Here is a 25,925-nt window from a genome sequence, read left to right as displayed (position 1 = left end):
ACATTTCTACATAAATCAATATTCCAAATGATGGAATTTAAATAAACCACGCTTTTAGAATTTAGAATGTTTGGCAATTCGTTAATTTCTACGACTGCATAAAGATGCGCCTTTAGCTTTCAATGCACATGCACCTTAACCCGAACCGCAATTACATCACACCATCGTGGACGTTCGGCAACGTCCGGCCGCATGAAAGTGACACCCACGTGTTTGAACCAATCGCGCTAGCTTTTAAAAAATCACGGGCAGTGTTTTTATTTAGATCTAACATAAGTTAACAAACAATTTGACTTATTGACACCGTTATCGCGTTTACGGCAGAAACCAAAAACTAATTTATCTATTGGCATTAATGCGTTTAACGTTGACTGGTGTTTTAATAATTCGTTGAACGACCGGCAAAATGGGTGGGAAATACTCCAAATTGGACCCCATGGAGATTGAGGTGCCGGCAATTCAAAACCTCCTGGAACGTGATCCTTATTTGAAGCCATACGAAAAAGAAATACGACGTCGGTGAGTAAAGAAAAATTGCATGACATTGGACAAGGTCAGTTAAGGACATATCTGTAAACAAACGTTCAACAACCAATTGACCAGTCGTTAATTAACGAAAATTCTAACAAATACGAAATATGTAATTAAATTGCGTAGTATAATCGTAAAACTTTGTTGGTCATTGATGTTTTTGCGTATTTTTTTAGTTACGGCTGCCTGAAAGACCAAATTGAGTTGATCGAAGAAGATGGAGGTGGTTTGGACAAATTTACAAAAGCCTACAATTATTACGGCATCAACGTACAGCCCGACAACTCAGTGGTTTGTAGGGAATGGGCACCCGGAGCAAAACAACTGTTCTTAACAGGAGATTTCAGTAAATAATATAAAAAATTTCATCGAATTAAATTCTATTTCAATTTCATAATTTTAGATGGCTGGAACCGTGATTCACATCCGTACAAAAAACTAGAATTTGGCAAGTGGGAACTGGTATTGCCTCCAAAAAGTGATGGAACATGTGCAATTCCACACTTATCTGAAATTAAGGTAGTTGGAATGCTGCCAATCAATAAATATTATTTTTTATTTATGTCTTTTTATATTTAGGTCGTCGTTGACACTGAAACTGAAGGCAAAGTTGATAGACTGTCACCTTATGCCACTTATGTGGTTGAACCACCAAAGAATGAGGGCACCATTTACAAGCAAAAATTATGGAACCCTCCCAGCGAACAAGTAAAATTCTACTATTTATAAATTATACAATAAGTAATTATCTAATTTCAGAAATACGTTTTCAAAAATAAACGAGTACCAAGGCCAAAGAGCTTAAGAATTTACGAGTGTCATGTAGGAATAGCAACGTCAGAATTAAAAGTTGGATCCTATGACAACTTCACAGATAATGTTCTTCCTAGGATTGTGAAACAGGGCTACAACACAATCCAATTAATGGCAGTTATGGAACATGCTTATTATGCAAGTTTTGGATATCAGGTATAGTATTGAATTCACCCTTTGGGGGAAAAAATCATATTTAAACTGTCTGCGCCATCTGTTTTTGACATGTAATATCATTGGTTGCGCCTTTTAATTGGGACAGAATTTAAATCAATATTTTCACTTATAAAAATTCAATGTACAGTGGTGGGAAAAAGTATAGAATATTTATTTATTTGTTACAAATGTTACTTAATATTTTCCCTAATCTATTGCAAATCTGAATAATTTACTGCAAGATTTATCTATTAATTATAATGATCATTATTATTACAAGTTTTTTATAATCAACTTGGTATAGAAAAATTATAAAATATTTTATATATATATATATATATATATATATATATATATATATATATATATATATATATATATATATATATATTTATATTTATTTGCTTTTGATATTTTTTGTTCAGAAGCGATACTTTCCAATAGAATTTAGATCAGGAGTCTGAGACGGCTATTCAAGCGCAGTCAGATTTCTTATTAGAAACCAATTTTTAAAAAATTAAATGAAATATAAAATTGACTTTTTTCTAATGAGAAATAAATAGTAAACGTATAATTTTAATAATCTTGCCTCATAACATAAATTGTTAATATATTTTATATAAATTTTTAAGTAAAATACCTTATTTTCAAAAATTAGTAAGCAACATTTTTAACTAATATTTGTATGAGTTCTCGTAAAAAATAACAATTCTCTCAGGTGACAAGTTTCTACGCGGCTTCGAGCAGATACGGCACCCCGGAAGAGCTAAAAAGATTGGTAGACAGAGCCCACGAATTGGGACTGGTCGTCCTATTGGACTTGGTTCACTCCCATGCCAGCAAAAATGTAATGGACGGGTTGAACCGCTTCGACGGTACCGACTCGTGCTTCTTCCACTCCGGCTCTAGAGGCGTCCACTCTTTGTGGGATTCTCGTCTGTTTAACTATCAAGAATACGAAGTTTTGAGATTTTTGCTGTCCAATATCCGTTGGTATTTGGAGGAATACCAATTCGATGGGTTTAGATTTGACGGCGTCACTTCTATGTTGTACCATTCAAGAGGTATTGGACAAGGTTTCAGTGGAAGCTATGACGATTACTATAATATGAACGTCGATACTGAGGGCGTTGTTTACTTAATGTTGGCCAACCATGTCATTCACACTTTGTACCCAGATGCTGTCACCATTGCTGAAGACGTCTCTGGTAATTAATAGTTGTTTAAATCATTATTTCCCGTAATAATTGTTATGTTGTTTAGGTATGCCTGGAACCTGCAGACCAATTACAGAAGGAGGCCTAGGCTTCGATTACCGTTTAGCCATGGCCATCCCAGACAAGTGGATCGAACTCTTAAAGCACGTCTCCGACGACAACTGGGACATAGGCAACATCGTCCACACTCTCTCCAACAGAAGATGGATGGAACCCAACGTAGCTTACGCCGAATCGCACGATCAAGCACTGGTGGGCGACAAAACAATCGCCTTCTGGCTAATGGACAAAGAAATGTACACCCACATGAGCACCTTATCCGACCCCTCGACCATAATAGACAGAGGAATCGCTCTGCACAAGCTCATCAGATTTTTGACCCACGGTTTGGGCGGCGAGGCTTACTTGAACTTCATAGGCAACGAGTTCGGGCATCCGGAGTGGCTGGACTTCCCCCGACAGGGCAACAACGATTCGTATCACTACGCCAGAAGGCAATGGAACTTGGTGGATGATCCGTTGTTGAAGTACAAGTACTTGAACAACTGGGACGCGGCGATGAACCACTGCGAAAACAAGTACGGGTGGTTGAGCGCCGCCCCCGGTTACGTCAGTTGGAAGCACCAACAGGACAAGATTATTGCATTTGAGCGGGCCAATTGCTTATTTATTTTCAACTTCCATCCCAATCAGAGCTTTCCTGATTATAAAATTGGCGTAGAATTAGGTGGGGAATATAAAATCGTCTTGAATTCAGATGATGAACAATTTGGCGGGTACAAAAGGGTCGACAATTCGATTTCTATTTTTACCAAACCTGAGGGCTATGCTGGTAGAAGAAACTCCCTTCAGGTAAAAATGATTCAACTTATTATGTATGTGGTGGTTTAATTTTGTTTGTTTTTCAGGTTTATATACCTTCTAGGACTGCTCTTTTGCTAGCAAAAGTCGGTTAATTATGTTAATCTCGATGTTTTAAAAGTCTGTTATATATTACTCAAATATGTTTTGTTACTGAATAAATTATCTATTTAGTTATAAATTTTATTTACCTCAGGGCTCTGTTTATTTGCATTTTAGTATGAGCTGCATTAACTCAACAACTATTAAGTATCCTTACATTTTAAAGCGATTGATTTACAGTTAAAAGTGGGCGTTGAGAAAAATTCAGTTGAATATATTTAACAATTTTTTTAATCTATCAACAAGTTGACAATTCTTGTTATTTATAGTTAAACACTTACCTTTAGGTCTTGTTACGTTCATTTTGTTATTAATGTCTGTAAAGGTTTTTAAAACTTAACATTTTTTAAACACTATAAAACCGACGCCGCGTTTATTAAGTTAATTAATATGTCCACACAATTTTTGTACAATGTAACACATAATTGTTTATTCAAAACACTTAAAACCGTGACTATTTTATTAAAAACGCTTAAGAAAAGACCGACGCCAAGAAGTTTAACAAATAAATATCAAAATAATTGTTTAAGACTACATTCATATCGGTTATGCATTCAAATTGATTAATTAATGATATATATCATTACTAATTATAAATATGTTCATATTTTTAACTCTAATTTGACTTTTTTCTAAATATACATTATATTAAACAAAATGCAATAATTGTTAGGTTTTATATAATATGTTTAATTAAAACGTATATTTGTCTTATTAGAAAATATATTTATTTATTTTAATACAAAATATTGCTGTTACTTATTTATTACATTAATTACAAATATTTTTATACAACGTGAATGTTCAAAAAGGAATAATTACCTATTTATTTAAAATGTTCCTTATTATTGTTTTAGTATTCCAAATTATATTTTTGTTTATTTTTAATAAATAATTATTTATACTGTGTTAATAACTTAGTTATATCTTTGTTTGCTGCTAATAATAATGTAAATAGCAATAACAATTAATAATTAACTAATATCAAATAAAATTTCAGATTTTTTAGGTTGGTTCTTCTTCTAACCTCTTTTCAACTGACAGTTGTACGTGTCAAACGTTGATAAATGTCAACATCATTCATAATCAAGGCAAAATTTGTTGTTTTACTGTAGTTACTAATTAAATTATAAATTTTGGAATGCTGACACCCACTTCCCACAACATGTCAAACAATGGATCATATTCTAATGACCGTAGTAGCAGTATCGAGCCGGAATATGCTGTGGATCCAGCTTTGGGAGGATTTTTTCACTCGGATTTTAAAAAGTACACATCTTATTTTAATTGAATGTTGTTTAATTAAAAGATTATTTTCCAGACACGATGATCTCAAAGAAATGCTGGATTCCAATAAAGATAGCCTTAAATTGGAGGCAATGAAAAGAATAATTGGGGTAAAAGTGTTAAACTCAGTTTTTATTTGATGTACTTTAACAGTGCTTTTATAGATGGTTGCAAAAGGTAGAGATGCTTCTGTACTGTTTCCGGCTGTAGTTAAAAATGTTGTCTCCAAAAACATAGAAGTTAAGAAATTGGTTTATGTGTATTTGGAACGTTATGCTGAGGAGCAACAAGACTTGGCTCTCTTATCCATATCAACATTTCAAAGAGCCTTAAAGGTGAGCCACTTTAACAATCTAACAGTGGAAACCAAAATATTGATTTTAGGAACCCAATCAATTAATTCGTGCCGGTGCTTTAAGAGTATTATCTAGTATAAGGGTGAAAATGATATCTCCAATTGTTATGCTTGCAATTCGTGACGCTTCCTCTGACATGTCCCCTTATGTGAGGAAGACAGCTGCCCATGCAATACCAAAACTATACAGGTATTGACCCATCTGTAAAATGTTATTTAAACTCATTTTATTTGTTTGCAGTCTGGATAGTGAATTAAAGTCAGAACTGGTAACAATCATTCAAAAATTATTAGCTGATAAAACAGTTCTTGTGATAGGATCAGCCGTTATGGCTTTTACTGAGGTGTGTCCGGAAAGGGTCGACTTAATCCACCAGGTTTACCGTAAACTTTGTGCCTTGTTAGTTGACGTAGACGAATGGGGTCAAGTCACTATAGTGAATATGCTTACTAGGTATGCGAGAAGTCAGTTTGCAGACCCCAATCTTAATGTAAGTATAATCTCTATTTATTTTCCAAATTTTTAATAGTTGCATCATTCAAAAATATAATAAAACTACCTAAAAATGAAATGCTGAAATGATTTGACTTATTAAAACCGTATTAATATATATTTTTGGTAATTTAAGGCGACAGAAGAGAACGATAAAGCTTTCTACGACTCAGGCTCGGACGCCTCTGAGAAAACAGTGCCTGTGAGCTTGGACCCGGACCACCGCTTACTGTTGAGGTCGACAAGACCTCTGCTTCAGTCGAGAAACGCCGCGGTTGTAATGGCCGTTGCCCAGCTATACCATCACGCCTCGCCCAAAAGTGAAAGCCCCTTAGCCTCTAAAGCTTTGGTCAGGCTGCTTAGATCGCACGCTGAAGTGCAGAGCGTCGTTTTAAATTCTATAGCTTCTATCAGTTCGAGGAACAAGGCGATGTTTGAGCCGTACCTGAAGAGTTTCTTCGTCAGGACATCTGATTACACCACAGTCAAGTTACTTAAGCTCGAGATATTGACTAATTTAACGACGGACTCGAATGTGTCCGTTATTTTAAGGGAATTGCAGACTTATATATCTAATAGTGATAAGAATTTTGTTGCTGCCACTATACAAGCCATTGGAAGATGTGCCTGTTCAATATCTGAAGTCACAGACTCGTGCCTTAATGGTTTGGTTTCACTCTTGTCCAATAGAGATGGTAAAAGACTTGTTATTAGTCAAACTTGGGCACTAATTTATGTAATTTTCAGAGGCGGTTGTCGCGGAAAGCGTAGTAGTTATAAAAAGGCTGCTGCAAACTCAAGCAGCGGATCCGAAGGAGATAATCACACACATGGCTAGACTGTTGGATAGTATAACAGTGGCTCAAGCACGAGCTGCTATTTTGTGGTTACTTGGTGAACACTCTAAGAAGGTTCCTAAAATTGCACCGGATGTTCTTAGAAAATTAGCTAAAACGTTTTCCGATGAGGTACAATTTCACTTTAACTGTTTAATAATAATAATTCTACATAATTTCCCATTTCTTAATTTCAAATATCTTCCTTATAATTTTTTTAGTAAAGTTTTTAATTGTTTTTTCCAAAAGAACTCAATTTTCTTAAGTAATCAAGATTTAATATTATTTAATTTTTTAAATAATGTTATAATCTGGTTCAAAACTCATAAAACTATCATAAATTATAAGGATCAAATTATAAAGTTGTGGAACACCTAAGACAACATTTTAATGTATATTAAAATAATGTCTATTTTAGCACGATATTGTTAAGTTACAAGTGATGAATTTGGCTGTAAAACTAAGTATAACAAACCCTGAGCAAACTATGTTGTTAAGCCAGTATATCCTTAATCTGGCAAGGTATGATCAAAATTATGATATTAGGGACAGGGCTAGATTTTTAAAGCAGTTTATTCCACCTGGGGAAAATAATTTCTTCGCAAAGCACAGCAGTAACATTTTTTTGGCCAACAAACCTGCTCCTTTACTTCAATCACAGTTTGGTAAATAAAAATGAATATAACTCATATAAATACTTATTAAACATTGTCTGTTTTAGATCAGGAAGAATTACAACTAGGATCTCTGTCACATTATATAAAACAAAGAGCGACCGGTTATGAGGATTTGCCACCATTCCCTGAACATCCCCCACAAACTGATGTAAGAAACGTTGAACCAATCGCCGAGTACAATCCAAGACAAAACAAAAACTCTGTAAGATGTCTCTGATTAAGTTTTATTGTCAGTTTCTAGACGTACATGTTTTAGGAAAAGAAGGGGGTATTCACATGGGAAAGTGAAGCCAGTTCCCCGGCTGAAAGCAGTTCAGGTACGTCCGGTAGCGAATCCAGCAGCAGTGAGGAGGAGTCATCCGAAGAAGAGGAGAGTTCCTCAGAAGAAGAGGAGGAAGAAGCAGAAGAAGCGTAAGCCCCAGCGTCAAATTAGAGTGTACCCTTTAAGCTAAAATCTATCTTCCAGTAAGAGCACAAAGACGTCATCAAGCGAAGAGTCGAGCAGCGAGGAGTCGAGTTCGGAGAGCAGCGACGACAATCCACAGCCCAACTACAAGGCCAAACCGCAAAACACCCCGGCGGAGAAGACGCAGAAGTCAAACCTGGACCTATTGCTGGACCTGGAAGGGGACGACGGTGTAAGTTGTGCGCCTGTTATGACGCCCTCTCTTGGGGGTTTTCTGAGCCCCAGCGTGCCCTCTGAGCCGTCCACCACCATGCACGTGGTGCAGCCGTCCTTCGTCAACACCAAACCGGTCGAGTTGCTCAATCGGCTGAACGGCAAAGGGCTGTCCGCCACCTACAGGTTCACCCGGTGTCCCCACTTGTACTCGCCCAGCATGACGAATATTAACGTGTTGTTCACGAATACCGGCAACGAAGACGTCACTAACATCAGGTTGGGGAAGAAGAACTTGGCGGCGGGCATGAGTGTGCACGATTTTGCGTGCATCACGAGGCTGCCTCCCAACTGCTCTCTACCAGCTACTTTAGGGATTGATTTTAATGACACGACACAGCCGGCTAACTTTGAGATAACGTCTTCCTTAGGTACCATTTACTTAAGTCAGTTGATAAGCCTGTTGTTACAGTCACTTGTTTTAGGTAATTTCAATGTTTGTATAAAACCATCAATTGGTGAGCTTTTGAGGCCTTTAACCATGAGCAGTAGTCTATTTTTGGAGAAACAATCTAAGCTGAAAGGTATGAACGAGCATACCTCAAACCTGAGCAACTGTAAAGGAAATATTGTCGAAAGGATTAATGAAATTACCAATTTAGGACAATGTCAAACGGATTCCGACGTTTTTAGGTACGTTTTTACTATTTTCTGGTGTATTTTTATTATGTAAGTATGTGTTTAGATTTGCAGGACAAACACTGACTTCTTCAAGTTTAACTCTACTCACCGTTTCCCGAAAGGATGAAGATCAACCATATACTCTTACAGTGAATTGTGAAAATACTATTTTTGGATCTGTTCTTCTCAATGAATTGTTACATAGCCTAGTAACGTAAAACTGATGTTTATTCTTGATGTAAAGTTTTTATTAAATGTTTTTTTTATATATTTTACATTCCTAAGATTGTATATGTTATTTAAAGCTTTAAATTGTCAATAATATATTACTTCATAAAAACTGTTGTTTAAAAATTTTATTATGTAAATCGCCAAATGAACAAACTTGGGACAATTAAACTGTAAGAGTAATAACTCTGAAATATAATACTATTTATTCAATTTAAAATGGTTTAATTACATCCTACACATAAAATTACTAACAAAATAGGGATTTTTTTACTAAATTTAAGGAAAGAAGGTAAGAAAATAATATAAAAATTGATTAAAATATTTATGTACTTATAACATAATTAAATCATGTAAAACTGCTGTTTATTGTTGATGTAATTTCCTCTTTTTGGCGTAGTATAGTACCACTACAGAAAATTAAATTAAATCCAATTGAAAACTTACGGAACGACATGAACTCTCGATTAAAGCGCCAAAATCAAAGCAAAAATGTACGAGTAGAAAGATTATAAAATTATTTTAAATAAAATATGAAATATTTTGATCTTATTTAATTAGATTCGTGAATTTCTTAATTAACATTAAATGTGTGTGCCATTTCTCAAGCCACCATTGTAAGATTGTAAGACATTTGAAGCTAAAATTATCGTTAATATATTACTCTTTAAAAACTATTGTTTTAAAATTTTATGTAAATCGCCAAATAAACAAATTTGCTACAATTAACTGTAAGAGTATTTACTCTAAAATGCGGTACTATTTATTTAATTTAAAATGTATTAACTACACTTTAAAGTGTATTTATTTTAACGAAGGAAGGTAAGAAAATAAAACAACAACTGATTAAAATATTTATATATTTAAGGTTCATACTTCTATATATAAAAATGTAAATTATTGCTGTATTTAAATGATACCAAAATGCTCAATTAAGATCCGTGTAAGATATGAAGAGATACGTTTCTAATATTAATATAACATTAAAACCTAGTAATTCAGGTTTCATATAATTAACATAGGAATAACACTTTTTTGGAAAAGATTATATCACAATATCTAAATATACATATGCTGTTATGCAATTTTAATATGATATTACCTATTTCTTTTGTATGTTAATATATTTTTACAAAAATACTATCTAAATTATCAACTAATAGTGAATGAACACCACAACCTTTATAAAATATCCAACATTCTACGACAATTATCACCTAAGTCACGCAATTGGTAACATAAACAACAAACATCAAATTATTCAACACTTAAACAATATATAATACTTATTATTCAATACTTTTTTCAGTGCCAATAAGTTTTTTTTATAAAGATAACGGACTACACTATCGAAAATGCATAACAAAAACTAGTGCTTAGCAGGAAGACGTAGGTAATACAATCCTTATAAAGAAAGCTTAAGCTTAATTTTTACCCGTTTTAGTAATGCGTTTTATTGCTAAAAAATCAATTACATCAAGACGTTATTAATTGCATCGAAAACTTTACAAGGATTGCAAGTTTGTGTAGACCGCATACAAATTATTGCTAGAAGGTTTTGGCAGTTGGAGTAGATTCCATCAATATTGTCACAGCTATCACTAGAGAAATTTCTAAACGCTTACAAACTATTCGAGGCATATCACAGAGAACTAAAACAAAAACCACGCTTTTCTAAAAATTTCTTGACGGATTGAACCCAATTTAATAAGAGAACCGCATAAGACATAATAAAGGAAATTCAAGCTGACACTGGTGAGAGGGCGTGGTAACCACGCCACCTGAACATTGCCCCGCAACGAATGCTGCCCAAATACCTTTAAAACATCCCATACCGTTGTCCGTTGGCGGCCACACGAACCAAATTCAACAGAAAGATGGAAGACAGCAATCCTAGTTTAGCTTAGAAAGCCAGACTTGGATTGTTGTCTTCCACCTTTCTATTTCATTTTGGTATGAAGAATTTTTGGTAATGGGTGACAATATTTATGAAAACCAGATATCTAGCGTAACATCGACTACATCAAGAAACTAATCGATTTCTAGTGTAGAGACAAAACACCCCGATATTATTTGTCATGCTCACGTGCGAGTATTACCTAAGGAGTGTGGAAAGCACCGGGCGGTGAGATACGAGTGTTTTGTTTCCGAGCGTCCGAGATTTTTGACGAGTCACACAAAAGAAATAGGCAACATCATGATATCACTTATCGTACATTACTTGAGTGTCGTTGTAAGTAGTCTATGCGGATCCATTTCGGTGAACGAGCTGTGAACGGCCGTGTCGGGAATGGGCAGGGGCTTCGCCACGCCTATCCTAACAATGCCCTTGGGGGCGCCCTTCAGGGCTTGCACCGCCTGATCCAGGGACGCGTTTTCCAAAACAGTGTCATTGACGAAAAGCAGCCGGTCGCCGGGTATGAGCCTACCGTCCAACTGGGCGACGCCGCCAGGCACTAAGCTCCTGATAACGATGACCGTGTCGTTCGGATCGATCGGATCCTGATAGTCCAGTATCGAGAATCCGAGGCCGCGTTCGCCCTTCACCAGCTCGATGATCTGTGGATCGGAACTCCACATGGCGAGGCCGGTGAGCGGTTCCAGGGACCGTGACTTCATCTTATTGAACGACGCGTTCGACGGCCCCACCGCCGCTATGCTGCTGGCCAGTGATCCGTCCGACTTGGCTTTGACTAATCTATCCGAGGCCGGTAATAAATTGTGCAAGCTGCGGGTCAGAGGCGATCTTTCCGAATAAGCGGACTCCTGCGTGTCGAATAGATTGACGGGGCTGCGGCCACACACCATGCACACGTTGATGGGTAGTTCTTTCAGTATGCTGACCACCTCGTGGTGGTTCATGCCTAGGAGTTTGTGGCCGTTGACTTCTAGCAACTCGTCGCCGGACTTGAGGGTGCCATTCTTGCCCACCGGTCCTTCGGCGAGGATCGATCGTATGTAGTGGTGGGGACGTACTTCTTTGCCATCCTCCACGTCCACGGTGCCCTCCAGACTAATACCCAGGCCTCCCTTTTCCCCGAATTTAGTCAACTGGGCCACCACTATCTCAGTTTCGTCGCCCATTATCTTTTTCCACTTGGCTATGATTTCGTCTTCGGAAAGAACGGGTTTCTCTTCCTTTTTAACGTTGCTAAATAAGTCGGAGTGAGTATCTTCTTTGCTCTCTCCGTTAAGAACTAAATTCCCGTCGTCTTCTTTAGGATATCTGAAATTTATATAAATATGATACGTTTAGAACAAGAGAGAATTATATCCAGATACCCTGATTAGTACATTAGGTTAAAGATTAGTTTAGGTTTAATTAGTAAGAGGAATTTGAAAAAAGCAACTAAGGGGGTTATAGCACTTGTTAGTTTAGTTTTGAGCTATTACCGTGGCACTTCTGGTGGCGAAGTCGGTTTTATTTCACTTGCCGCTATTGCTTGCTGCAACTGTTCATATTTAGGTCCGTGCAAGTATCTTTCCAGGCACAGTTTCACCACGTTCCCGCAATTTCTAAGCACCTCAACGGCCTGCAGGTTGGTGTAACCTTGCAATGATTGCCCATCCACTTCGACAATTCTATCGTTTACTTTTATCCTGCCACTTACATCGGCCGCACTGCCCTTGCTCACACTCTTTACAAATATACCCGACAGTTCCTCTTTCTCACATACATAGCCGGCGATCGTTATTCCCAATCCGTTCGCGTCCTTCTTCAGCTCAACGACGAACTTCTCCATCTCTGGCATTTTGACGGCCATGTCCAGATTAAGCAAAGGCAACGACGGTGAGGCGGGCACCCTCGACAGTCCGGTGTACGGCGGTTTCGACTGGTCGTATTGGTACATCTCACTCACTTGATCCTTGTGGAAGATCGGCGAGTACTTGTGCTGTATCAAGTACCTGTCCAATTCCACGCAGTCGTTCAGCAATCTGGTAGGCACCAGGGGTGCGGAGCTGCCCAAATATTTGTACTCGGTTGAACTGATGTCCACGGGACGTGCCACTATTAGACGCACGTGGGTGCCCGACTGTCTCAGCACCGTGGCCACCTGTTCCGAACCCATTTCGTGTAAGTTCACCTCGCCAATCTGTAATAAGACGAAATGTTGTTCACATTTTACTGTAATTTAAATGCTCTATATAAGAAAGCCACACTGTAGAGTGAACAACCCAAAAGTGAAGGTGAATAATCCATCGTTAGAAAGAATTGTTTTCATATGATCAACTGCAGCTGAGTTACGACATAAAATTCAAATTACACTAAATTTTAACGATTCTCAACCATTTTCTTCATTTGAAAAATAAAAGTTATGATAAAAATAAGAAAAAAGCATTTAAATTTACTATTAAGTCTCTATATTTTATATTTATAATAAATATTATATGTTGATAAAATTATACGTCTATTGATGCTTCAATAGTTTCATTATGATCAGCAGTAACTGAGTTATCACTGTTAAAATTTCAAATTCCATGAATTTTTTAAAGATCTTCATTTGAGTCATTTCTTAACAATAAATAATACAAACATTGAAAGTTTTGGATTATTTAGTTAATTACAAACTGTTCAAGCCATATCAAGACCAGATGAAAATCATTTATAATAAATATGATAAGTAACCAAGTTTTAGTATATTCAAAACTATTTATATAATAATGTGGAATGAAAAAATTAAAATATACATTATGATAGTTTATATTTATATACAGTTCTAAGAAATAACATATTTATTATAAACATCATATTTATTATAAATAACAGAAAATATATGATAAAGATTATTAAACTTCCTTTATTATAAATTAAAATCAATTTATTAGTAAAAAACGAATTATTATTCTAAAAAAAATCAATAAAAAAATTAATTTAGGTAACATTTATCAGTGTAACTGACTTTTTTAAGGAATCTGTTGCATTTAGAATTACTTACATCGTTTTATTTTTGTGTTTAATTTGATTTGTGTTGTTACAACAAACTGACAGTACTATAAATTCTAATAAATTAATAGTTAAATTAATAAAATCTTCATGAATCTTGATAAAGTGATCAATTGATAACTATCAAGGCATAAATATATGAGATATCAAGATAATTATCAGTGACATTTATCAGTAAACCCTGATTTTATATATTTGTATTTATATATCATCACTTTCTACACAAACCAGTAAACCAATAAATACCTGTAAAATGTGATCACCACTTTGAAGTCTGCCATCTCGATCAGCCACCCCACCAGGAAGGATGGTCTTAACAACGACCCCCATGTTCCTCATACCAACAATGCCAAATCCTAAGCCAGTGCCATCATTTATCAAATCTATACTTTCAACTTGTGACCACTCGCTCTTCAACAGCGTGTCTGATCCAGTTTTGGAAGCGTCACTACTGACTGACGGGGACCTGTGTATTATGTCATCGTCATGGTTGAAACCTGGGTTGTTTTGTAACAACCTCAAAGCCTGCTAAGAATGTTGTTAAAATGTTGTATGGCTTAATGAAGGTCAGGTACTTACGTCCTGGTTGCAGAGCCCCCCATTTATTGTTTTGCTGTTGATCAGGATCATCTTATTGTCTGGATTATTGTTGAAAGTGGCGACCTGCGGCGACCCCGGTGAAATGGGGGCGGACGGCACTCGCTGCTCGTCGAAGTCCCTGTTCGTCTGGAAATCGTCCGTGTAGTCCGGATCGTACAGTTCGCCAGCTGGGGGCACATTTAACACCAATTCGCCCGACGCTGTTATATCGAAATCGACTGGCAGTATCGAGGGATGTTGGCCCAGTTGTTGGTTCAGTTCGCTCAGCGAATCTTGTACGGTCACTATGCTCCTGAATACGGGATTCTCGAGTACGGATATCAGCAAATTGAGGTCCTGATATGTGTTCACCTGCAGCTTCGGATCGCCCAGCTCGTCCACTGTGTTCTTTATGTCCTCCAATAGCTGCAACGCACTCGAAATGTCCGCATTCAGATGCATTTTGTTTTTGTGGTTTTGTTGTTAGGCGATGCTGTTTAGAAAAAAATTATAAACAACCACCACACCTTTCAATGACACGCACTGTTGCCGAGCTGTTCAAATAAAACATGCGAAGGGGACGTAAAAACAATATTACAACAGGTCAAGAATGCTATGAACGGGCGCGCCAAATTCAAATTGTTGTAAGTCAACTTGATTAGAAATTAAATTTCGTATCAGACATTAAAAACAAGTTAAATTTATAAAAAATATGGTCGTAGAAATTTATTATATATATGTTAATAATAAAATATATTCATTTCATTATTTAATTATCAAAACTAATCAAAAGTACCACAACATACTTACAGTAGTGGTCATTATTGTAGCAACTTTTTAAATTGTTAAATATTTTAGTCACAACTCTTTCAATGTGAACAGTAAAAATAATATTAATTTCCTCTTGTTACTATTATATTCTTATTCTATTAAATGTTGCACATATTTTTCTGAATTGAGATGGACATAAATAAAGCAACTTTCATTTTAAAAGGGATTTTTAATGAATAATCTGTGTTATTTAATTTAACTTTGACACTTTGTAGAATATCTTTTTTGTTGCATAATTTTGACCCATCTCCATTTGTACAATTTTTATGTCGAATTTGGTTATAAACATGATTACCCATGGTTTCTATAGGGTTGATGTCATCACAATTTTGGATTAGTGTTTGGGATCGTTTTCATGCTGAAACACTATTATTAAGAGCATCATTTCTACAATATATGGAAATTGTAGTTTAATATATCCCTATACATACATTAGTTTAAGGAGGCCTACATCAGAAGGATTGAAGCATCCTTGAACTAATTTCATCCAGGAGGGCTTTTGTTTGAGTTGACGATAATATTGGATTATTTGTAACATTCGAATTATCCTTTAATATCTTGATTTAACTCAAAATTTTAAGTTCCAATTAAAAAACAATATTAAATTGACTTAAAATGATTGATTGCTTTCCAGGAAAAATCTATTTAATTGTTTTTAAATTATGCTGGATTATAATGGATTTAAGTTAACTTAAATGAAGTTATTGATGTTGTTTCAATAAAATCCGATTTCAATTGATATAAAATGATATTTTTAGACATCATCTACAAAATACATATTTAAATTGATTGATTTTTAATGTGAGTGACACTCAAACACACTACAGACAATATAGATTTAAACTTATTGTAGATGATTAGTATGAATAAGTGGACTGGAATCCACAAAATAATTATTTATACGCTCTTAATTCCTCAATTTAATTAATGTATTGTTTAATATTAATATTAATTAATGTATTAGCAGAGGAATAAAAACTTTGGATGAATAAATAAAAGCGCACAATTAAAATTATGATAAAATATATATTTATAAAATATAGTATATAAAATACATATACATTTTGTAACAATAGGCAGTTTTAATCTGTAGTAAATTTTAAATAAGATCAAACCATAAGTCCAGATTTTAATTATAAAATTATTTTAATTATATGCAAGTCATAGAAATACTTATAATAAAATAAAATATATTTAAATTCGTTACAAAAAAGATATATATCAGACAATTACAATGGAAAAACACACAAAAAATAGGGGGACACTTTTCAAAATTCACCACAGCTTCTCAATTCACAGGCAAATCACTACAAAATTCGTAACTTTAACAAATTGTCCAACGTGTTGGTATAGCTGAATAATTCGTGTCAGTACGCAAGTCTTGTGTATCACAAAAAGCCCTCTTACAATTCCGAATGCTCCTTGTGCGGGAACAGGAAGTTTATGAATTTCTTGCACAGTTCAAAACCGACGAAACAAGCCGCATTTGCCGGAAAAGCTCTCAAAAGTACCGGTGTTATGCCTTTGTACAATGCCAATGGTCCTTCTTCCCTCATCAGCTGTCTGAACACGTCCCTGATGCCCGTGTAGGTTCCCTCGGGTGCTAAAACTCAAATTTGTAGCGTGAACGTGGCTGAAACTTATGCAAACTTACCCGTCTGAAGGCGGCTCTTAAGCACATCGGCCGGCATGCCGATCAACCAGTTGGAAATACCGGCGGCACCGCCGGCCAAAATTGTGACGAGGAAGGTGGGCGACTCGCCCTCCTTCGTGAAGTAGTCCTTCACCGCTTCGTAGGACAAGAAGTACAGTCCACTGGCAGGTACGTCTGTAAAAAATAAAAACAATCTATATTTAGACCAAAATGCACTTTTGATAATGTGGGAGAAAAAATGTTATCAATTAAAATGAAATCGATGCGTGGTGTTTTATTTCACTCTGACACTATGCGACTTGATCCATTTTCTTCAGTTTCGCCGGGTGTGATAACGGTTAGGAGGAAATGAGTGGGCTTACATGTCCTGTCAACTGGTATCAATCGCAGAACAAAAATCGTTTCGTGCCGAGCTGACGCCACAACTTCAAAATGGGAAAACACGTGAAATTGGTTCTGTGCTCATTTCTCGGTTTTCTAATTTGTGGGGTAAGTTTTTGCCACAATCGTTCAGCTTTTTATCTGATTCGATTCAACTTCGTTTTGCACATATTTTGAAATTTTAAAATTTTTTGAACTTCATTAATTTTGGATAATGCATAGATGTTTAATTTTTGTTGTAATATTAATATCAAAATAGTTTTTTGTTTATTGTACAAAATTATATCACTAAATTTTATGTAATTTTTGTAAGCTAATTACATAATAGGAAGTTACTCAATTATATGATAAATTTGTATGTGAAGATATCAACTGTTTATAACAATATATGAAATGTTAAATAATTGATACTAGTTTCCGACTTCAATTAACAATTAGTTTCATCTCTTCACACTAGAATTTAGAGACAGATAGAGATAAAAGATGAATTTGCCACTAAATATTGTGTTATTTCAAGAATGAGACATAGAAATTTCTTTTAGACACTGTCCATTGATCTGTATCTACAGATAATACCATATTAATTACATATATTTTTCAATTTACAACTAATTTCGTTTCTTCAAACTAAACCTTGATAAAATTTGTCACTAAATATTGTGTAGTCACTAAATGTAGTGTAGTTTCAATTTCATATACACACAAAATATTGTGTAATTACTTCCAATGTGAAACCGTTTAGAGCAGACCTTGGTACCTTATTCATTTCTAAAACTTGATAAAATATAGATTGTCTTCTAATTATTGTGTAATTATTTTAAGTGTGAAGGAATATGGGACAAAGAAGTTGACTTGGGACGATGTCCATTAATCTGCACTTGCAGATTAGAACACTTGAGCGACACAGCCATCTATCGTTTCATGCAAAAGGACAAAGAAGTCCAACTACCCGGAGAGCTCGGTTCCGTTGAAAACAACGACGTAAGTACCTTCAAATTGTTAAAACACTCGTACAAAACAATCAATTACAGGTGCTATACGAAGAATCGTTGGATTCCGGTTTGTTTGAGGACAAGGCCATAGTACGATCGGCGATTTGCATTTTGCAAACGGAAACCAACCCCTTAACACTTCTGGAACAACTACCAAAACACATCGAGTCTTTGACATTGATACAAGGCTACGAATCCGGCAACAAGTCGGTCAAATTCAGCGACCTCAGCGAGTTTAAGCAGCTCATCAGTTTGGAATTGCTCGGACCGAACGTGGGCAGCAAACGTAACAACGAGAGTCATTTGATCTGCGAAATCGACACACCGATTGAAGACTTAAAATATCTAAACCTCGAAAGGATTTTAATTAAGAAGTCCTTAACCCAAATACAGAAGTTCGTCAAGGAGTTCAACGAAGACGATGTTACATTCGAGTTCGTTTACAGATACAACGAGGAACTGCATCCTTTGACAATCGTGCAAAAAGGTGCAGATGAAATTCAGCCGTACCAGAAAGTTGTTAAAGAAGGCGAAGGCCTGCACGAATACCCCATGTTCCACGGCTTCAAAAATTTGTTCTTCTTGAGAATCGCCAACTGTGACCTGAACCATATCTATTGGGAAATGTTCGACGGACTGAGCAATCTCGAGTACTTAATCCTGGAGAAGAACCTCCTCAAATTCATCCCTGCGTTCGCGTTCTACGGCACGCCCAACTTGAAAACTTTGTCCCTGGCCCACAACAATTTGTTGGACATTCAACTCAGGGATTTGGCTGGTTTACTTGAATTGGAATATTTGGACTTGACGTACAACAACTTCTCTCAACTTTCTGAGCTGTCTCTTCCACCTTTTCCTAAGTTAAAACTGGCCAACTTCGCCAACAATCCCATAAGTGTGATTTTCAGCAACACTTTCGAAGTTATGAACACCACGGACTCGTTAATAATTGGCAGCGATGACATGCCCTTGAACCTCACCATCAACTCATTCCAAGGCTTGAATTTATTAAAGAAGCTGACCCTCATCAACCTCTTGATGCCGGTACTGCAGCGGGAGCAACTGGTCGGGATGCCGGTGCTAAAAGAATTGATCCTCACTGGTAATATAGCGAGGATTGAATTCGACGCCTTCGTGGAGGTACCCAAGTTGGAAACGCTTATTTTGGCCGAATGCAACATAGTGGAGCTATCCATGGACTCGTTTATGGGGCTCTCCGAACTCCAGTACTTGGACCTGTCGAAGAACAAGCTGCAGCACTTGCCTCCGGGTATTTTCGACATGCTGACAGGGCTGAAGGAGCTGTACCTGAACGGCAACCAGCTGGAGGTGTTGCCCAGAGACATTTTCCAACGCATTCACCCGAAGCTAATAAGATTGACCGACAATCCTTGGCACTGTTCTTGTCAGATGAGCGAATGGAAACCGGTCATCGTCAACAGGATTAAACAGAAGGTGTACAAACCCTGTGTCTCCACCCACGACAAGGGTGTGTCGTGCACATACGAGAACAAGTTCGCATTCAAATACGTTTACGACAATCGTGTAGCCCCGAAATGCGTCGAACCGAAGCAATTCGTCAACTGGAGTGTATTCTTGGCCATGCGTAAGTTGTTGAAATGCAAGGACTACAAACCCAAGTTCAAAAAACCTGGTTCGAAAAGCTCATCGGAGCAAATCGTTCAAAAAAGTCAAGAACTTCCTGTTGTTCAAGAGATTTTAGCTCCGGTGCGAGAAGTGGTGGAAGAAGTCATTGCAAGTACTGTAAAGCCCACGGTTAATTTGTCACTTAAAAGGAGGTTGCTGAGGAAGAAAATCAGGAGAGTCCAAAACAGAAGAAAGTATATGGCTCAGTCGAAGGACAATAATATCAGTAATAATATATTTACGCAGGGACAACAGTATAATAATTTAAATAGTGACATCAGTAACAACATCATCTAAGTAATTAAACTTGAACTTAAATAATATTTATTGTATATATTTTTTAAAAATAATCAGTAACTTTATTTTAGAAACATATGTAATGAAAGGAAGATAAATTTAATTGCCTGATTATGATTAAAATTAATTTACTGTTCAATTTAAATAAGATTTTAATCAATAAAAATGTGGTTTAGAATTGTATTTTATTTCTGAATTAAAATACAAGGTGTTTCTAAAATAGGTGGTCTAACTAGAGAAACTAACTATTAAAAAAATTATTTAGATTTTCTTCATTACTGGATGTGTTCTACCTAAATTTTGACCATCTATTTCAGAAACAGCTCTTAGATTTTCGTCGAGATTACACGTACCTCTAAGAAGTGTGGCTCCAGATCCCCTAAAAATACTGCGAAGACCTCCTTGCCTGTACAGCTTCCTGATAACATCAATAGGTCCATCATAGACCTTAGGAGTGTTAACTCCTTGTTGGATTTGCAAGAGGCACTTAATTCTCTCTCCAGGTGCCATGATTAACGTCGTAAAAATACCAGAGAACGCACCGGCATATAAATACTGCTGATATTTGTGTTGGTCCAAGCCGGAGAACACCTTTTTGCCGACGCCGTAACCCATGAATGATATGGCGAAAATTGGGGCCACGCCGGCCAAGGGGGCGCCCATTCCCTTGTAAAGGCCGCGGAAGCCTTCCAGTTGGACGGTCTTTTTGAAGCAGTCGAACGTACCTTTGTATAATGGTGGTTGTCCCGGTTGTGGTCTGGGCATAGTTTGCAGTCGGACCTGGAAAAATTAAAAGTGGGCACTGAATGTAAAAACGAAGACTGGAATTGTCGAAATGTCGAAAACTCAGGGTAAAATAGTGGTCCAACACTTAGTGTATAAGATGATTGTAAATTGGGTACTAATGATGTATGTTAAATTGACATAAGAATAAACGTCTAAATTGACAGAATTAACTGACATATGATTAATTAAAAAAATATATATCAATTTTTATATTTTATAACAATTTTCAGAGTGTTATTTTGAATTGAGCTAAACAAGAACGGATTTTTTAATGATTAAATCTGTGTTTGGGATCCTTTTCATGTTGAATATATCCCTGTGCATAAATAAGTCTATACCTTATACCAGAAAATTTGAAACATTCCCACAAGATAATTGAAGTGTCTCCATGTTTCACTGTGGGTATAATAAACTTTTTGGGTAGTTTTGTCCTTGTAGGATGTTTAACATAAGCAAAACCACCATTTTTATAAATTAAATTTAGACTTGTCACTAAAAACTGATCGTCCCCACTGTTCTGTGGTCCAGTGAAAGTGTTGTAGGTCTGCGATCAAACGAACCCCAATCTACTAACCATCTTCTCACAGTCCTTGAATTAATTTCAGTAAGTACCATTTCCTCCAGGTAGGCTTTAATTTCAGTTGACGATCAGATTAGACTGTTTTTTGACATTCGAATTATGTTTCTCAGACAAATTTTTTTACCACCTGGTCAGTATCTCTAAATATTTTAATAATTTTAATATTAAGCTGTAAACTCTTAGTCATTTCTTCATGTTTCTATTGGTCCTGGTAAAGCTGAATTATAATTTTTCTTACAGTTTCATTTAGACCAATGATTAAAGAATTTGGACCCAAAAACATTTTAATTGAAAATTACTATTTTCATAGAACCAATAAACTTTTTCAATTTGAAACCTTAAAAAGTAAGTAGATGTGAATATAAAATCAATTTTTTTACTAATTTTATTATTATCAATTTCAAAACTACGATTCTTTTGCCCCAGTGACAATTAATTAACTTTTATCTAAATAAATTCATGTAATGTGTGTAGGGTAAAAGTATTTTTATACTAAAAATTGGAAACAAACTCTTAAAATCTAATCTATAAATAAATGTAACAAACAAAATTGTATAAAAGATAAAGTTAAAACGCAAATAAATATAAAAATAAAATATTAAACTAAGATAAATAAAGAGACAGATAAACCATTTTATATGACCTTAATTCAATGGGATAAATTATATCACAAAAATGTTATACAAACAAAATAATAATAACATAAACATGAGAACTATTATCATTTATGAAAGTATTTTAAGTTTACAATTAAATAGTACTTATTAAATACATTAAATAAGTATTTATTACAAATTATAATTAATATCAAATAAACTTGTTCTTTATATAGATTACATTTTAATTAATACTTTCCTTGACAACCTGCAGCCTTTGAATTTTAAGTGAAAGCTGTTGAATATTCAAATTTTTTAAACAATATTCATACAAAAATGACAGCCACATCTTAAATAAAATAAAAATGCAGATCCGTGCTATTATTAGACACAGACTTTGTACGAGCCAATAAACCTAAACAAAAACAAAAATATTACCTTAATCGTATCCAAAGGGTGTCCGACAATCACCGTACAAAATCCACCGAAACCACCACAAACGAAATACTCCAAAGGCCCCATTTCACCCATTTTCAACGATTTTTTTTATTAATTGCTATGTTTAATACTGCACGATCTGAAACAGAAATTGTCAATTAAAGCGGGGCCAAACTCCAATTGAAAATAGTTTCGGTTACCTTGTGTCCAGATCGTAATATCACAGAGAATGACAATTGACAATCGCAAAACTACATGTGCCGGTTTTACGTCATCGATGTATTGCCATCTATCAACACCTAACTGCACGACCTTCTTTTAACTTAAAGAAAACTGTGTTAATTATTTAAAAATTTAAATTTGATTTTTTATTTAAACTATAATAACGTGTTATATTAATTGGGGTTAATGAACAAAATATTATCAATTACCGACAAAAATTAATTAACTGATCAGTTAAGGTGCGCGTTTTATTAGGACGTTATTTAAAACGGAAATTGGTAAATTGTGGGTTCACACCCTCATTTGTAGGCGACAATAATTTGTTAATTTAAATCAATGAATGGACTCGAAGTAAATGGATAATAATTTATTGTTAATCAGGTCATTGGTACAAAGCACGATACAATTGTATCATTTTCCGAAAACCTTTTTAACGGATAAATGAGCCGCAAACTGGGTTTGGTTTATATACATGGTCGCACGTAATAACGCTCTTTTTTATTAAAAATCAATTTAATCAATAATAAATTATAAACTAATAATACAAAATCTAACTATTCAACTAGTTTTGATAAACACAAATATCACATTTCTTTAGTAGTTCCTCATAGAAGATTGACGGTACTTTTTTGATTAAGTCTCGGCTTAATTCGGTTCGTTTTTTGATAAATAATGTACACTAATATGCACAAGACAAAAATACCGGCGATAATGCCGGCATAAATTAATCCTTTGTTTAATTTTTGAGTTCTTGTCATCTTTTCAGCGAACACTTCGCAGTCTTGGAATGTCTTAAGGTCCTCCTCGCTTATTTCCATGGCACACTCTGTAAAAATATAAATTATTAATAAATGAACGGAACAAATAGACCCAGTTTTTATTGATAACTGAACAAGTTGGAGAAAACCCACAACTATAATTTATTAGGCTACTGTAATCTTAATTGAGAAACACTTAACTGTGTCAAATGTTCACCTGAATTACAAAAAATTACTCAACCTAGATAATTCATTGTAAACATTAACAAATCATTAAAGTTTGATATCACTGTTAATCAGTTATATTTGTTTTCTTTAATACAAAGGGCCTGTGTGTTAGTCTATCCAATTATTGGAAAGTAATTGAACTCTCTGAACCTGCTATCAATACAAACATGTTGGTTTTAATTTGCCCCATTAAGATAATGCTCGTATTATACCAAGTAACCTTTATCAACCATAATTATAAGAAATAAATATTTTACTTTTGATAATCCCTTACCGCTGCCATCGATGTCACACTCGAAGGCTTTGAATTCCACCCGCCGCCTAATCAACCACCGATTTATCCTCCAACAGTCGCACCTGTTAATAAACTCCACAGTAGTGTTCTCGTTGATTATTGTCTTGAGATTGCACAGTCCAGCGAATTGTTTTGGAGTCATATCGTCAAAATCGGTGCCCGAAATGTTAAGCCTTGTCAACAAAGGAACTACACCTAAACTAGGAAACGGCACCGGTCCATCTTCAGAGATATAATCCAAATGTAAATTGGACAAGGGACTAGATATTGATTTAATTTGATCGAAAGTGTCGGCGATGTTGATGTTGTTGTGGCCCAAATATAGAGTTTTGAGTGAAGGCAGTTGAAAAATCAAGGGAGGTACCACCTCAATCGCATTCCAGGATAGATCTATTGTTGTCAGATCGTTCATTCCTTCAAATGCTTCATCCTGAATCAAACGTATTAGGTTGTCTGATAAGTACAACATTTTTAAACCGGAATAACGTTTCAGGTCTTTTTTATCCAGCTTTCTTATACGGTTTTGAGAGATGTCCAAAACCTGAAACGGAAAATTATTCGGTACTTAAAAGTTTGTAAACAGTCTGAAGATAACATTGTTTGTGAAGTATTTAATTTATCTTAAATATAAGTTCGTAGTTAATAGGAAATTAATTTTTATCTAAAAGGGCATATACAGTTCCAAGTTGCTGTAGTACTGATATACACAAGTTACCACGCATATCAAACAACAAACGTCACTGACTCATTTTCTAGAACAGTGACTTAAATGATAAACAATCACGTTTGGCAATAAAATTTATGAATTCAATTGTTGACCTAAAATGTTTATTACCTGTAAATCACTGCTTAAACACTGCGGGAACATCCTGATGTTTTGATTAAAGCAGTCCGCTGCCTTCATTCCGTGGATTCTGTTGATGCTACATTTTGCTTCTTTGCCACAGGTTGAAGCCAAAGTATTATTTATCAAGAAGCACGTGAACAAAATCCAAATACATCCTGGACCCATTATTTTCAAAGCTGAAATTGTCAATCATGTTCAAAGTTTGTTTTTGAATTTAAAAATATAAATATCTAATGCACAAAATTAAAAAACCCGAGATAATTATGAATATTGTTATTGGAATCGATGCTTAAACAATAGAAGAAAGTATTTAAATTACGATGTAAGAATATTTGTGTCAAAAATCTTAAATGTTATATTAAAATTAACAATCATTTCTAAGGTTTAAACTATTAATTGCATTCGATTTGGTTGTTACGAAACAAGTTTTGAACAATTTGCCCCCACTTAAAATATTTCGCACCTGAACAGGTATAATAATGCACCTAATTAATAATATTTGTAAGTTACATACCATGTTCTTTATTTTGTGGATGCAGCGTTGAAAAAAATCACACACAGCACTCCCTAAATTGTTCACTCACTGTACGCGACTGGTTGATCCACCAATAAAAACTTAACTAGTTAAATTATTGCAGTAAACGCTCATGAAGAGGAGCATAATGCTAATAGATTCTTTTCTTGGAGCGATAATATTAATGACTCAATGTGCGTTAGGCATAGGATTTAACGAAGACCGAGAATAATAATCTTGAGAAGTTAAAGGTTACGGAGATAAAGACCTATTGAGCACCCAGTTATGTATTTGTTTTTAACTTAGCTCCTTATCTAATCTTTAATTAATTAGTAATTTTCAACAACTGGCGGAGCGATGTTACTTCGCACGTAAATTGTGTTCGTACCATGAAACATTACTAATCATGTCTTTTGCGAACGGGGAATTTCTAAACCTCTGACCCCGTAAATTAGAACCAATTAATTAATAAACTTAAA

The 25,925-nt window shown here is 35.3% G+C and overlaps 6 protein-coding genes across 8 annotated transcripts; 3 read left to right on the top strand and 3 right to left on the bottom strand.

Annotated features, from left to right (window-relative positions):
* The first annotated feature begins 225 nt into the window (after window positions 1-225).
* LOC109601629 (1,4-alpha-glucan-branching enzyme) lies at window positions 226-3,764 on the top strand. Its single transcript, XM_020017881.2, has 8 exons — window positions 226-519; window positions 708-877; window positions 935-1,050; window positions 1,111-1,239; window positions 1,291-1,500; window positions 2,219-2,708; window positions 2,764-3,569; window positions 3,626-3,764. The coding sequence occupies exons 1-8, from the start codon at window positions 407-409 to the stop codon at window positions 3,671-3,673; spliced, it is 2,082 nt and encodes a 693-aa protein (XP_019873440.1). The 5' UTR covers window positions 226-406; the 3' UTR covers window positions 3,674-3,764.
* Window positions 3,765-4,748: 984 nt separating this feature from the next.
* On the top strand, window positions 4,749-9,069 carry LOC109601628 (AP-3 complex subunit beta-2). Its single transcript, XM_049970889.1, has 13 exons — window positions 4,749-4,949; window positions 5,002-5,077; window positions 5,132-5,302; window positions 5,352-5,512; window positions 5,564-5,813; window positions 5,952-6,510; window positions 6,563-6,783; window positions 7,070-7,316; window positions 7,373-7,530; window positions 7,585-7,739; window positions 7,795-8,378; window positions 8,433-8,640; window positions 8,693-9,069. The coding sequence occupies exons 1-13, from the start codon at window positions 4,822-4,824 to the stop codon at window positions 8,844-8,846; spliced, it is 3,072 nt and encodes a 1,023-aa protein (XP_049826846.1). The 5' UTR covers window positions 4,749-4,821; the 3' UTR covers window positions 8,847-9,069.
* Window positions 9,070-9,699: 630 nt separating this feature from the next.
* On the bottom strand, window positions 9,700-14,941 carry LOC109601638 (patj homolog). Of its 2 annotated transcripts, none has more exons than XM_049970561.1 (4): window positions 14,381-14,941; window positions 14,048-14,329; window positions 12,250-12,950; window positions 9,700-12,082 (listed from the first exon to the last, which is right to left on the bottom strand). In XM_049970561.1, the coding sequence occupies exons 1-4, from the start codon at window positions 14,840-14,842 to the stop codon at window positions 11,074-11,076; spliced, it is 2,454 nt and encodes an 817-aa protein (XP_049826518.1). In that variant the 5' UTR covers window positions 14,843-14,941; the 3' UTR covers window positions 9,700-11,073. The 2 variants fall into 2 exon arrangements, with proteins under 2 accessions (XP_049826518.1, XP_049826519.1); XM_049970562.1 differs by having other exon boundaries at window positions 14,048-14,326; window positions 14,381-14,940.
* Window positions 14,942-16,217: 1,276 nt separating this feature from the next.
* Window positions 16,218-22,894, bottom strand: LOC109601643 (congested-like trachea protein). 2 transcript variants are annotated; one of them, XM_020017899.2, is made up of 5 exons: window positions 22,783-22,894; window positions 22,583-22,721; window positions 20,536-20,962; window positions 16,866-17,039; window positions 16,218-16,814 (listed from the first exon to the last, which is right to left on the bottom strand). In XM_020017899.2, the coding sequence occupies exons 2-5, from the start codon at window positions 22,673-22,675 to the stop codon at window positions 16,615-16,617; spliced, it is 894 nt and encodes a 297-aa protein (XP_019873458.1). In that variant the 5' UTR covers window positions 22,676-22,721; window positions 22,783-22,894; the 3' UTR covers window positions 16,218-16,614. The 2 variants fall into 2 exon arrangements, with proteins under 2 accessions (XP_019873458.1, XP_049826611.1); XM_049970654.1 differs by lacking the exon at window positions 22,783-22,894 and having other exon boundaries at window positions 22,583-22,753.
* LOC109601642 (toll-like receptor 9) lies at window positions 17,051-20,360 on the top strand. Its single transcript, XM_020017898.2, has 3 exons — window positions 17,051-17,354; window positions 18,069-18,227; window positions 18,278-20,360. The coding sequence occupies exons 1-3, from the start codon at window positions 17,298-17,300 to the stop codon at window positions 20,180-20,182; spliced, it is 2,121 nt and encodes a 706-aa protein (XP_019873457.2). The 5' UTR covers window positions 17,051-17,297; the 3' UTR covers window positions 20,183-20,360.
* Window positions 22,895-23,298: 404 nt separating the features above from the next.
* Window positions 23,299-25,688, bottom strand: LOC109601633 (leucine-rich repeats and immunoglobulin-like domains protein 2). Its single transcript, XM_020017886.2, has 4 exons — window positions 25,447-25,688; window positions 24,921-25,108; window positions 24,065-24,626; window positions 23,299-23,630 (listed from the first exon to the last, which is right to left on the bottom strand). The coding sequence occupies exons 2-4, from the start codon at window positions 25,095-25,097 to the stop codon at window positions 23,410-23,412; spliced, it is 960 nt and encodes a 319-aa protein (XP_019873445.2). The 5' UTR covers window positions 25,098-25,108; window positions 25,447-25,688; the 3' UTR covers window positions 23,299-23,409.
* Window positions 25,689-25,925: the final 237 nt, after the last annotated feature.

Source organism: Aethina tumida, chromosome 1, assembly GCF_024364675.1.
Source record: "Aethina tumida isolate Nest 87 chromosome 1, icAetTumi1.1, whole genome shotgun sequence".
In the NCBI taxonomy this organism is placed as follows: Eukaryota; Metazoa; Arthropoda; class Insecta; order Coleoptera; family Nitidulidae; genus Aethina; species Aethina tumida.
This window is presented reverse-complemented; position numbering and strand designations above follow the sequence as displayed.